At 45.1% G+C, this 14,153-nt stretch overlaps 2 protein-coding genes across 2 annotated transcripts; one reads left to right on the plus strand and one right to left on the minus strand.

Moving 5' to 3' along the window:
• The first annotated feature begins 232 nt into the window (after nucleotides 1-232).
• On the plus strand, nucleotides 233-4,683 carry LOC141907104 (uncharacterized). The gene is made up of 4 exons (XM_074796673.1): nucleotides 233-813; nucleotides 1,561-1,668; nucleotides 1,796-2,034; nucleotides 2,157-4,683. The coding sequence occupies exons 1-4, from the start codon at nucleotides 744-746 to the stop codon at nucleotides 4,152-4,154; spliced, it is 2,415 nt and encodes an 804-aa protein (XP_074652774.1). The 5' UTR covers nucleotides 233-743; the 3' UTR covers nucleotides 4,155-4,683.
• Nucleotides 4,684-5,940: 1,257 nt separating this feature from the next.
• LOC141907042 (zinc finger CCCH-type with G patch domain-containing protein-like) lies at nucleotides 5,941-14,153 on the minus strand. The gene is made up of 13 exons (XM_074796589.1): nucleotides 14,061-14,153; nucleotides 12,646-12,748; nucleotides 12,267-12,511; nucleotides 11,948-12,190; nucleotides 11,725-11,819; nucleotides 8,839-8,901; nucleotides 8,586-8,749; nucleotides 8,385-8,494; nucleotides 7,452-7,560; nucleotides 7,179-7,364; nucleotides 6,868-7,040; nucleotides 6,417-6,499; nucleotides 5,941-6,082 (listed from the first exon to the last, which is right to left on the minus strand). Exons 1-13 carry the CDS (start codon nucleotides 14,106-14,108, stop codon nucleotides 5,941-5,943), a joined length of 1,764 nt encoding a protein of 587 aa, XP_074652690.1. The 5' UTR covers nucleotides 14,109-14,153.

Here is a 14,153-nt window from a genome sequence, read left to right on the forward strand (position 1 = left end):
GTCGGAGTCGAACCCGGGTCGACTAACCCTCCCCCATACTGTGTGACGTCATTGTGTATTTGTTTTCTTATTTATGAATACCGTAACCGTTGATGACGTCATATTTTCAAACGCTTTTCTACGAACAGCTTGAAAATCAGTGAATATTTATGCAAATTAGTGCTGATATTTATGCAAATGAGTTTATGAATTCAGGCTGGTGCTTATTGTATACGTATCATACACAGTTAGAGATCGAGGTTCATCATGCTATTGATTCAAATCCACCAGAAACCGACCCCCAGTTCACTGGACTACACATCACTGGACTAGAGGACATCCGAGGACTACAGTAACACTGGACTAGAGGACATCCGAGGACTACAGTAACACTGGATACAGCTGGACTAGAGGACTTCCGAGGACTACAGTTTACTGGACTACAGTTCACTGGACTACAGCTGGACTAGAGGACTTCCGAGGACTACAGTTTACTGGACTACAGTTCACTGGACTACAGCTGGACTAGAGGAGTTCCGAGGACTACAGTAACACTGGACTACAGCTGGACTAGATGAGTTCCGAGGACTACAGTAACACTGGACTACAGCTGGACTAGAGGAGTTCCGAGGACTACAGTTTACTGGACTACATTTACGAGGACTACAGTTCACACGGATTAAAGTTGTTTAGAGTTGTTTAGAGTTGTTTAGAGTTGTTTAGAGTTGTTTAGAGTTGTTTAGTTCTCAGCCACCAGTTCAAATATGGATTTGTATCAGTTTTTTATTGGACTGTTTTGTTGTTGTGTGATCAAACAATGTGAATCATCTTCACGTAAGTGACATGACCTCTTTAACTAACTGTGACCTCTTAACTTCTTACTAGTTTGACCTCACTCTCCTGACCTCATTAACCTGACCTCACTCTCCTGACCTCAATAGTCTGACCTCACTCTCCTGTCCTTACTAGTTTGACCTCACTCTCCTGACCTCATTAACCTGACCTCACTCTCCTGACCTCATTAACCTGACCTCACTCTCCTGTCCTCACTAGTTTGACCTCACTCTCCTGACCTCATTAAACTGACCTCACTCTCCTGACCTCAATAGTCTGACCTCACTCTCCTGACCTCATTAGTTTGATCTCACTCTCCTGACCTCACTAGTTTGATCTCACTCTCCTGACCTCACTAGTCTGACCTCACTCTCCTGACCTCACTAGTCTGACCTCACTCTCCTGACCTCATTAGTTTGACCTCATTCTCCTGACCTCACTAGTTTGACCTCACTCTCCTGTCCTTACTAGTCTGACCTCACTCTCCTGACCTCATTAGTTTGATCTCACTCTCCTGACCTCACTAGTTTGACCTCACTCTCCTGACCTCACTAGTTTGACCTCACTCTCCTGACCTCACTAGTCTGACCTCACTCTCCTGACCTCACTAGTTTGACCTCATTCTCCTGACCTCACTAGTTTGACCTCATTCTCCTGACCTCACTAGTTTGACCTCACTCTCCTGACCTCACTAGTTTGACCTCACTCTCCTGACCTCACTAGTTTGACCTCTTGTCTCTATTTCAGGTGGAATGGTTTTTTATTGTGATTTCACTGATGTAGGGTTATGTCGTTATGACGGTGAATGGAGTCGAGCCCGGGACCATCATCCCGATTGTGCCGGTAAACACGGAGGTAAGCGTTCTATCAATCATCCGGTATCGAACCCGGGACACCGGCGCATCGTACGGTATCGAACCCGGGACACCGGCGCATAGTCGTACTAATAACTGTATAATACGTATTATTTTAATGATTTCAGTGAATTATTTTGGAGATATTAAGAAGAGTATTCACTTCAATATAATTAAAGCTGGTGTTTATTGTTTTAAAATGTGTTATCGAATAAAACCGGGAAAACCAGATCGATATCTGGCGCTGTTCGATTTAGCTCCCGCCAGAAATGAGAATATCACAGAAATCATTCATACTTTCAAAACAGTTACTGGCAACAAGTGGGAACCGTATCAAACCACGCTTCAAATGAAACATCCTTTTATTGTAAGTCATTTACATAATATTGTGAATAAATTTGAATAAATCGATATCATTAATCGATTCGGAGTAAAAGTGCGAGGTCAGGTGACCGGAAGTAAAGTCGATACGAATTGTTTCTATTGTAGCTTTCATTGGCGTCAACACGTGACCAGGTGGGGGTTAACATTGACAACATCGGTGTGTTTAAAGGTGCTTGTATTAAACCCGGAGTTAAAACAAAACCGACTACTCCAGCGCCACCTATAGCAGCAAATATAACGACACCGGCGCCACCTGCTGCGACAAATAGAACGACACTAGCGCCACCTGCAGCGAAAACCAAACCGATCGAAAAGCCGACCATGATATCAACGAATAAAACGACTTTAATCGTGAGTGAAAATAAAACGACTTTGATCGTAGCAACGAATAAAACAGTCGTCTCTACAAAAACCGTTTTATCGTCTGCAAATAAAACAGTAACAGTACCGGTCAAAACTACTGTTATCAGTAAGACTATCCATACAGTAGGACCAGCAGCTAAAACACCAAAAACCGCGCAGAATGGGACCACACAGCTACGGAATGGGACCACACAGAATGGGACCACACAGCTACGGAATGGGACCACACAGCTACGGAATGGGACCACACAGAATGGGACCGCGCAGAATGGGACCACACAGAATGGGACCACACAGCTACAGAATGGGACCACACAGCTTCAGAATGGGACTATACACGAACAAAAACGAACTATACAGCTACAGAATGGGACCACACAGCTACAGAATGGCAATAAGCTGAATGGAACTATACATGAAGGTGGACCACCAACAAAGAATAAAACTCTGCAAGTTGATGATGCCATTTTACGCCAAGAGAATGGAACTTTGCAGGAAGAAAATGGATCTCTACAGACAGAGAATGGAACTCTGCGGACAGAGAATGGAACTCTACGGACAGAGAATGGAACTCCCCAGACAGAGAATGGAACTCTACGGACAGAGAATGGAACTCTGCGGACAGAGAATGGAACTCTACGGACAGAGAATGGAACTCCCCAGACAGAGAATGGAACTCTACGGACAGAGAATGGAACTCTGCGGACAGAGAATGGAACTCTACGGACAGAGAATGGAACTCTGCGGACAGAGAATGGAACTCTACGGACAGAGAATGGAACTCTACGGACAGAGAATGGAGGAACCCTGCAGGTAGAGAATGGAACTCTGCAGGCAGAGAATGGAACATTAGAACCCAAATCTGTACAACATTCTATAGAGAATAGTACTGAAATCGTGGCGCCTGATTTATATAGAAGGCGAGAAATTGAACAGGGGGCGTACCAGTCGACCACTACTGCGCCATCTACAGACAATGAGACGACGAACAACTCAGAAACAACTAATAAATCAAATAGAAAAACAATTATACTGGAACCAGAAATAGGAAGAGTAAAACGAGACACTGGCAGTCGAGTATTGATGGAGATAGTAACAAAACGACCGACTGAGCTGACAGCTAAAGAGTTAATACAACTAGCTTTAGGTAAACTGAGTAAGAGACCTATCAAAAAACAAGTAACAACAATTAGACCTCGATTAGAATCAGATCTAGACGTGGAACAATTAATACAACTTGCATTACAGAAAATTAGAGAAAGAATCATTCAAGATAGGAAAAATAGCGAACAGAATTCAGATTTCAATATCATCGAGAAACTGATAGAACGCGCTCAAAAACAGATTCATCATCCTCAGCAGCAGGAGCCCACGGTACAGGAGCCAACCGCGCAGGAGCCCACGGTACCGGAGCCAACAGAGCCCACAGCACAGGAGCCAACCGCGCAGGAGCCCATGGTACCGGAGCCAACCACGCAGGAGCCCACGGTACAGGAGCCAACAGAGCCCACAGCACAGGAGCCAACCACGAAGGAGCCCACGGTACAGGAGCCAACCACGAAGGGGCCCACGGTACAGGATCCAACAGAGCCCACAGTAGGGGAGCCAACAACAGAGGAGCTCACCACACATGAACCTACAACAATTATACTGGAGCCACTAGTCGCAACACAGGAGCCTAAAGATATGACAGCTTGGGAATTAATTAGATTAGCTTTGGGTAAAATGAAGAAACGGTAAAGAAAGGAGTGATCTGATTGGATGATATCGTGAATATAGACTGTGATAAAACTAACTGTGATGAGCAGCGATCACGTCACGTCACGTCACGTGGTTAACGTTTGATTGTCTTTTTGTGTTGTTTCCGAAAGTGATTTATGTATTGTAACGTACAATGTTGATCCAGTGTAAAACAATGTAATTTTATGTAATCTAGAAAACGTTATATATAGAATTGAAATCTATTTATAGCTCATCAATTCATTCATTAATATGTAACTGAATTCTAATGAATTAATATATACCAGATCCATACCGCCGAAACTCAATTACTTTTTGAAAACATCTTGTATAAATCTATATAGAAATGTAGTGTTGATAAAAATAAAACTTCACTGAAAACCGCTAATGAAATGTAGAGATATAACGCGCGGCCAGGACTCGATGATGATGTTGACTTTTAACGTGTTTTTTGACTGTTGAAATGTTAATGAAGTTATGATTTTAAATCATTCTGTAACAGATTGTAATAAACTGTGAGTCACGTACACCACGATCGAGTGACCTTGACATTGTATGTCCAACAGACGACACTAGTTTTGAATTTCTCTCCACATGTTCCACATATTCCACATATATTTCACCTATTCCACTTGTCCACAGTAGTTTTTCATCTCGAAAAGAGAAACATTCACCAAAAATTAGAGGATCTCGTCATGGACGGAGTGAAACCAGCCACAGGATTGTAGGATTGGAACCCGGATCATCCAAACGTCATCGCTAGTAATTGACTGTTTGTCGGTACTGTTGTGGTGACCAAAGCTTGGCAACTTAGTTATTGCTATTTTGTCAAAGGATTCGATTCGTTAACAAAATTGTTGAACACATTTTCTATTTGATTCTCATCATTTCGTTACAAAAACATAAGAAGGCAAAAATGTCAGGATGAAGCTGAACTGACCAAAACTGGCAATATCCCTAACCCTGATGCAGCCCTAACCCAGTTCCGTGGTAACCCTAACCCTAGCAGGACTCGAACCCGCGACCTCTGTGGTGCCAGCGAAGTACGCTAACCACTAGACTATAGACCAATGACGAGATATGAGATTTGAAAGTTAGTCTGGTCAGTGTGGTGATTGGTGACCGGTCAGGCGTGGCTGATGTATTCTAGACTAGCTCACATCCTCCTGAGTCGAGGGTTCGAACCCTGTAGTACATATCCTCCTCCTCTGATCGCCCAGTGGATTCGAACACTCCTCCACTGATCGCCCAGTGGATTCGAACACTCCTCCACTGATCGCCCAGTGGATTCGAACACTCCTCCTCTGATCGCCCAGTGGATTCGAACACTCCTCCTCTGATCGCCCAGTGGATTCGAACACTCCTCCACTGATCGCCCAGTGGATTCGAACACTCCTCCACTGATCGCCCAGTGGATTCGAACACTCCTCCACTGATCGCCCAGTGGATTCGAACACTCCTCCTCTGATCGCCCAGTGGATTCGAACACTCCTCCTCTGATCGCCCAGTGGATTCGAACACTCCTCCTCTGATCGCCCAGTGGATTCGAACACTCCTCCTCTGATCGCCCAGTGGATTCGAACACTCTTCCTCTGATCGCCCAGTGGATTCGAACACTCCTCCTCTGATCGCCCAGTGGATTTGGGTTCGAACCCAGAGTCGTACAACAGTAAGAAGTCTCCTCAGTCACGTGACAAGTGCTCATTACTCAGATTCCTCATCAGACACTTTCAACTAACAACAAAACAAATTCTATAAAACTATTTACAATTCTGTTTATTTATTTCTAGAATATCGTTAATTTTTTATGATTGGAACGAATTGTTTTATGTTGCTGTAGAGAATTTTCGGAATTTTTCAACTGCCGCAAATAAGTTTCTAATTCTTCTAATTTCATCTGTTTTTGATGCGTCACTTTCTTTTCTCCTCTGAAAAAACAACAGGAATCAAAATAAAGATCATATGAAATATGAATACAAGACTGATCAGTTCTACAAATTACACCGGGCACACAACTGTGGAACTGGGTTCAAATTCCACACACACCTGTGGAACTGGATCCAGTGTCATACCTACACAACTGTGGAACTGGGTCCAGAGTCAGATTAAACTCACACAACTGTGGAACTGGATCCAGTGTCATACCTACACAACTGTGGAACTGGGTCCAGAGTCAGATTAAACTCACACAACTGTGGATGGAACTGGTTTCAGAGTCAGATTAAACTCACACAACTGTGGAACTGGGTTCAGAATTCTTACCTTTGTTTAGTTCGAATTATTGACTCTTTAACTTTCATTATCTCCTTCTCAACTTTTCGAATTTCTTCCTGAGTTTTAAATGCCTGAAAAAAACCAGATCAGTAAATTAGTTAGGTATGTTTGGAGATATCACAGAACTCAGCTGCCAGTGAAGGTTTCAGGTTTCACAGAACTCAGCTGCCAGTGAAGGTTTCAGGTTTCACAGAACTCAGCTGCCAGTGAAGGTTTCAGGTTTCACAGAACTCAGCTGCCAGTGAAGGTTTCAGGTTTCACAGAACTCAGCTGCCAGTGAAGGTTTCAGGTTTCACAGAACTCAGCTGCCAGTGAAGGTTTCAGGTTTCACAGAACTCAGCTGCCAGTGAAGGTTTCAGGTTTCACAGAACTCAGCTGCCAGTGAAGGTTTCAGGTTTCACAGAACTCAGCTGCCAGTGAAGGTTTCAGTGATCTATACCTGTATATTTAAACTGTGATCAGATTTTTTAAGTAAATCTCTTTCAGTGATATGTTTGCTGCCTGCTCCTGCTCCTGCTCCTGCAGAGCTGCTCCTTCCAGCTGCCTCACCTCCTACTCCTCCTCCTACACTCTGAACACTGCCACTAGCTGTTATCAATTCACGAATATCTCCTGAAATAGAATTAGATCTCCGTCACAGTTCATCCCCTGGGGTCTCCCTTGTCTTAAACATGGCCAGTTTTTACCCCTCCCCCTCCTCCAAATACTTATAAATCACCCCCAAACTGAATGCAATAAAAGAGAACTTACCCTTTTTACCGTGAAGTTTCTTATTTATGAAATCAAAAACCGATGTTTTATTTTCTGATTTCAGGTAAATTGCCAGATTTTTTTTGTCTTCAGTTTTTTTCATTTTCTCCTTGTTTTTCATCACATTAAACAATTCTTTATTTCCAGCTTTCTCTTTCAATTCCATTATTTTATCCAACGATTTTCCTTAAAGAAGAAAAAAGAACAATTTTACAATAACATGTATTCAAAGAATTAACAAACAGTTACTAGGGGGCAGCACGTGTTGGGTACCTGCTGGTATTAGATGTATCGGTACCGGCTCCGCTCGACCTTCACCGTTTTTACCCAAACCTTGTCCAGTTATGTAACCCATTCTCTGCATCATCCTCGATCCAAATCCCTAAAAATACATCACAGATCAGAGAGGGGGAGGTTACAATGAGGGAATGATTGACAGAGGGAGGAGTTTACACTGAGTGATTGACAGTTACAGTGGAGAGGGAGGAGTTTACACTAAATGATTGACAGTTACAGCAAAGGGGGAGAGGGAGGGGTTTACAGCGAGTATTTGACAGTTAGAGGGGTTTACAGGGGGTTTAGAGGGGTTTACTGAAGAGAGGGGAGGGGTTTACAGCGAATGATTGACAGTTACTGAAGAGAGGGGAGGGGTTTACAGCCAATGATTGACTGTTACTGAAGAGAGGGGAGGGGTTTACAGCGAATGATTGACAGTTACTGAAGAGAGGGAAGGGGTTTACAGCGAATGATTGACAGTTACTGAAGAGAGGGGAGGGGTTTACAGCCAATGATGGACTGTTACTGAAGAGAGGGGAGGGGTTTACAGCCAATGATTGACAGTTACTGAAGAGAGGGGCGGGGTTTACAGTGAATGATTGACAGTTACTGAAGAGAGGGGAGGGGTTTACAGCGAATGATTGACAGTTACTGAAGAGAGGGGCGGGGTTTACAGCGAATGATTGACAGTTACTGAAGAGAGGAGCGGGGTTTACAGTGAATGATTGACAGTACCTGAAGAGAGGGAAGGGGTTTACGGTGAATGATTGACAGTTACTGAAGAGAGGGGCGGGGTTTACAGCGAATGATTGACAGTTACTGAAGAGAGGGGCGGGGTTTACAGTGAATGATTGACAGTACCTGAAGAGAGGGAAGGGGTTTACGGTGAATGATTGACAGTTACTGAAGAGAGGGGAGGGGTTTATTTACTTTAGTATGCGCTTCCCAAGCTCCCATTCTATCCGTACATTTACTGGGTCGTATCGCATAAACTGATAAATCATCATCATCATTCTCATCATCATCACTGACTTCATCATCTACAAATACATAAACAACAATGTCTGATAGCGTTAACTCCCTCCTCCCCCCTACTCTCTCCTCCCCCTCCTCCCCCGGGATGTTCAGTACCTTGTGGATATATATGTGAATACTGTAACTCAGATGTTTCATTGTTGTATTTATCGTATGATACTGTTAATGTGTCGTTGTCATAGTTTCTATCAACTATTGTTGCCTGGTACCAGATATTATCATCGTAACGAGCCAAACATGACGAACCAATATTACACTGACTGAAAATTCACATAACAATAATCATAATCATAATCATAATAATAATAATAATCATAATAATAAACTGACGCGCTATAGACCTGCGTACCTGAAATCTGGTTCTTTAAATTCATCTAATTCTTCAACTGCAACTACATAACCGTGTGAATATCTACAATACAATTCAACCTTGCGGTTAGTCACAGCAGGCACTGGTAAGTGAGTCTCAGTGTGGTTTAGTAAGAGCAGGCACTGGTAAGTGAGTCTCAGTGTGGTTTAACAGCAGGCACTGGTAAGTGAGTCTCAGTGTGGTTTAGTAAGAGCAGGCACTGGTAAGCGAGTCTCAGTGTGGTTTAACAGCAGGCACTGGTAAGCGAGTCTCAGTGTGGTTTAACAGCAGGCACTGGTAAGTGAGTCTCAGTGTGGTTTAGTAAGAGCAGGCACTGGTAAGTGAGTCTCAGTGTGGTTTAGTAAGAGCAGGCACTGGTAAGCGAGTCTCAGTGTGGTTTAGTAAGAGCAGGCACTGGTAAGTGAGTCTCAGTGTGGTTTAATACGAGCAGGCACTGGTAAGTGAGTCTCAGTGTGGTTTCACAGCAGGCACTGGTAAGCGAGTCTCAGTGTGGTATAACAGCAGGCACTGGTAAGTGAGTCTCAGTGTGGTTTAACAGCAGGCACTGGTAAGCGAGTCTCAGTGTGGTTTAATACTAGCAGGCACTGGTAAGTGAGTCTCAGTGTGGTTTCACAGCAGGCACTGGTAAGCGAGTCTCAGTGTGGTATAACAGCAGGCACTGGTAAGTGAGTCTCAGTGTGGTTTAACAGCAGGCACTGGTAAGCGAGTCTCAGTGTGGTTTAATACGAGCAGGCACTGGTAAGTGAGTCTCAGTGTGGTTTAATACGAGCAGGCACTGGTAAGTGAGTCTCAGTGTGGTTTAGTAAGAGCAGGCACTGGTAAGTGAGTCTCAGTGTGGTTTAGTAAGAGCAGGCACTGGTAAGTGAGTCTCAGTGTGGTTTAATACGAGCAGGCACTGGTAAGTGAGTCTCAGTGTGGTTTCACAGCAGGCACTGGTAAGCGAGTCTCAGTGTGGTATAACAGCAGGCACTGGTAAGTGAGTCTCAGTGTGGTTTAACAGCAGGCACTGGTAAGCGAGTCTCAGTGTGGTTTAATACGAGCAGGCACTGGTAAGTGAGTCTCAGTGTGGTTTAATACGAGCAGGCACTGGTAAGTGAGTCTCAGTGTGGTTTAATAAGAGCAGGCACTGGTAAGTGAGTCAGTATGGTTTAACAGCAGGCACTGGTAAGTGAGTCTCAGTGTGGTTTTATAACAGCAGGCACTGGTAAGTGAGTCAGTATGGTTTAACAGCAGGCACTGGTAAGTGAGTCTCAGTGTGGTTTAACAGCAGGCACTGGTAAGCGAGTCTCAGTGTGGTTTAACAGCAGGCACTGGTAAGTGAGTCTCAGTGTGGTTTAACAGCAGGCACTGGTAAGTGAGTCTCAGTGTGGTTTTATAAGAGCAGGCACTGGTAAGTGAGTCAGTATGGTTTAACAGCAGGCACTGGTAAGTGAGTCTCAGTGTGGTTTAGTAAGAGCAGGCACTGGTAAGTGAGTCTCAGTGTGGTTTAATACGAGCAGGCACTGGTAAGTGAGTCTCAGTGTGGTTTCACAGCAGGCACTGGTAAGTGAGTCTCAGTGTGGTATAACAGCAGGCACTGGTAAGCGAGTCTCAGTGTGGTATAACAGCAGGCACTGGTAAGTGAGTCTCAGTGTGGTTTAACAGCAGGCACTGGTAAGCGAGTCTCAGTGTGGTTTAATACGAGCAGGCACTGGTAAGTGAGTCTCAGTGTGGTTTAATACGAGCAGGCACTGGTAAGTGAGTCTCAGTGTGGTTTAATAAGAGCAGGCACTGGTAAGTGAGTCAGTATGGTTTAACAGCAGGCACTGGTAAGTGAGTCTCAGTGTGGTTTTATAACAGCAGGCACTGGTAAGTGAGTCAGTATGGTTTAACAGCAGGCACTGGTAAGTGAGTCTCAGTGTGGTTTAACAGCAGGCACTGGTAAGCGAGTCTCAGTGTGGTTTAACAGCAGGCACTGGTAAGTGAGTCTCAGTGTGGTTTAACAGCAGGCACTGGTAAGTGAGTCTCAGTGTGGTTTTATAAGAGCAGGCACTGGTAAGTGAGTCAGTATGGTTTAACAGCAGGCACTGGTAAGTGAGTCTCAGTGTGGTTTAATACGAGCAGGCACTGGTAAGTGAGTATCAGTGTGGTTTAATATGAGCAGGCACTGGTAAGCGAGTCTCAGTGTGGTTTTATAACAGCAGGCACTGGTAAGTGAGTCAGTATGGTTTAACAGCAGGCACTGGTAAGTGAGTCTCAGTGTGGTTTAATACGAGCAGGCACTGGTAAGCGAGTCTCAGTGTGCTTTAACAGCAGGCACTGGTAAGTGAGTCTCAGTGTGGTTTAATAAGAGCAGGCACTGGTAAGTGAGTCTCAGTGTGGTTTAATAAGAGCAGGCACTGGTATGTGAGTCAGTATGGTTAAACAGCAGGCACTGGTAAGTGAGTCTCAGTATGGTTTAGTAAGAGCAGGCACTGGTAAGTGAGTCTCAGTGTGGTTTAATAAGAGCAGGCACTGGTATGTGAGTCAGTATGGTTTAACAGCAGGCACTGGTAAGTGAGTCTCAGTGTGGTTTAATACGAGCAGGCACTGGTAAGCGAGTCTCAGTGTGCTTTAACAGCAGGCACTGGTAAGTGAGTCTCAGTGTGGTTTAATAAGAGCAGGCACTGGTAAGTGAGTCTCAGTGTGGTTTAATAAGAGCAGGCACTGGTATGTGAGTCAGTATGGTTAAACAGCAGGCACTGGTAAGTGAGTCTCAGTATGGTTTAGTAAGAGCAGGCACTGGTAAGTGAGTCTCAGTGTGGTTTAATACGAGCAGGCACTGGTAAGTGAGTCTCAGTATGGTTTAACAGCAGGCACTGGTAAGTGAGTGAGGATATATTTTACCTGCAGTTATCAGTATTGAATTTACAGCAGCCGTTGAGAAAGAACGGACATGGAACCATCGACTGATGAGTTGGGTTACAGAATAATACGCGCACCTGAATATAATAATAACATTAATAATAACTAACTGTACATTGAGATGGGGATGAGGGGATGAGGGGGGAGGAGTGAGGGGATGAGGGGGGAGGAGTGAGGGGATGAGGGGAGGTGGTTAAATACTTACCATTAACTGAGTAGATAGTAAACTAGTGATTGGTTCAGCTGATAAAACAATAGCGTTATGATGTTGTATTGGAGCCCAGTCAGTTCTATAAACAACACGACATTTACTGCCTTCTAAATCAATCAACTGTTTCTTTAACTCCTCTAATTTACTCTCATTCTTCTCGTCATCATCATCATCATCATCTGTCAATCCAGTTGACTGACAGCTAGTGGGTGTGGTCATCTCTTCAGCAGTTGTTTGCTGTTTATTAATTATGGAATATCAGTCAAATATTCATCAAACCAAATAATCATTTGAAATGGTTCAATAAACGCACCATAAATTCAACCATTTCTGAATCAATTGAGCCCTGATTGGAGCCATCCTTCTGGCCGTTAGAGTAGGAGCCATCCTTCTGGCTGGTAGAGTAGGAGCCATCCTGCTGACTGGTAGAGCAGGAGCCATCCTTATGAACAGTAGATGAGTTAGATGTGGAGGACTGGGAACTGGATGAGTATTGATGATTTGTAGTTGATTCTAATTCTTGAAGTAATTTACTTTTCTTCAGATTCAGTAAACTTTCTGAAATATGAATAGAATTCCTAATAATCAATATCCTAGTACCAGCAGCTACATTAGCAGCAGCAGCTACATTAGCAGCAGCGGCAGCAGGCACCAGCAGCAGCAGTGGCAGCAGCAGCAGTAGTTACACTCACCTTTAGTTAGTTGTATGAGTTGAATAAGTTGTGTTTTCAATTGTTGAAGTTCATTATTTTCAGTTGATACAGAAACATCCAACGCTGCAGTCACCTGACCTAACTGTAACAAACAGAACACTATCAGTGATACCGCAGGAGGCCGGGAGGGGGCGCTGCGGTCACCTGACCTAACTGAAACAAACAGAACACTATCAGTGATACCGCAGGAGGCCGGGAGGGGGCGCTGCGGTCACCTGACCTAACTGAAACAAACAGAACACTATCAGTGATACCGCAGGAGGCCGGGAGGGGGCGCTGCGGTCACCTGACCTAACTGAAACAAACAGAACACTATCAGTGATACCGCAGGAGGCCGGGAGGGGGCGCTGCGGTCACCTGATCTAACTGAAACAAACAGAACACTATCAGTGATACCGCAGGAGGCCGGGAGGGGGCGCTGCGGTCACCTGATCTAACTGTAACAAACAGAACACTATCAGTGATACCGCAGGAGGCCGGGAGGGGGCGCTGCGGTCACCTGATCTAACTGTAACAAACAGAACACTATCAGTGATACCGCTGGAGGCCGGGAGGGGGCGCTGCGGTCACCTGATCTAACTGAAACAAACAGAACACTATCAGTGATACCGCAGGAGGCCGGGAGGGGGCGCTGCGGTCACCTAATCTAACTGTAACAAACAGAACACTATCAGTGATACCGCAGGAGGCCGGGAGGGGGCGCTGCGGTCACCTGATCTAACTGTAACAAACAGAACACTATCAGTGATACCGCAGGAGGCCGGGAGGGGGCGCTGCGGTCACCTGACCTAACTGAAACAAACAGAACACTATCAGTGATACCGCAGGAGGCTGGGAGGGGGTGCTGCGGTCACCTGATCTAACTGAAACAAACAGAACACTATCAGTGATACCGCAGGAGGCCGGGAGGGGGCGCTGCGGTCACCTGATCTAACTGAAACAAACAGAACACTATCAGTGATACCGCAGGAGGCCGGGAGGGGGCGCTGCGGTCACCTGATCTAACTGTAACAAACAGAACACTATCAGTGATACCGCAGGAGGCCGGGAGGGGGCGCTGCGGTCACCTGATCTAACTGTAACAAACAGAACACTATCAGTGATACCGCTGGAGGCCGGGAGGGGGCGCTGCGGTCACCTGATCTAACTGTAACAAACAGAACACTCAGTGATACCGCTGGAGGCCGGGAGGGGGCGCTGCGGTCACCTGATCTAACTGAAACAAACAGAATACTATCAGTGATACCGCAGGAGGCCGGGAGGGGGCGCTGCGGTCACCTGACCTAACTGAAACAAACAGAACGCTATCAGTGATACCGCAGGAGGCTGGGAGGGGGCGCTGCGGTCACCTGATCTCTACCGCAGGAGGCCGAGCGGGGAGTTAAAATACAAACCTGCAACTGATATAGATCTATTGATTCTTTCAACTCATCTTCATCCATTATTAAAACAACTCAACACTAAACAGTGACAGCAGCAGCAGCAGC

The sequence above is a fragment of the Tubulanus polymorphus genome, chromosome 6 (genome assembly GCF_964204645.1).
Source record: "Tubulanus polymorphus chromosome 6, tnTubPoly1.2, whole genome shotgun sequence".
NCBI lineage: Eukaryota > Metazoa > Nemertea > Palaeonemertea > Tubulaniformes > Tubulanidae > Tubulanus > Tubulanus polymorphus.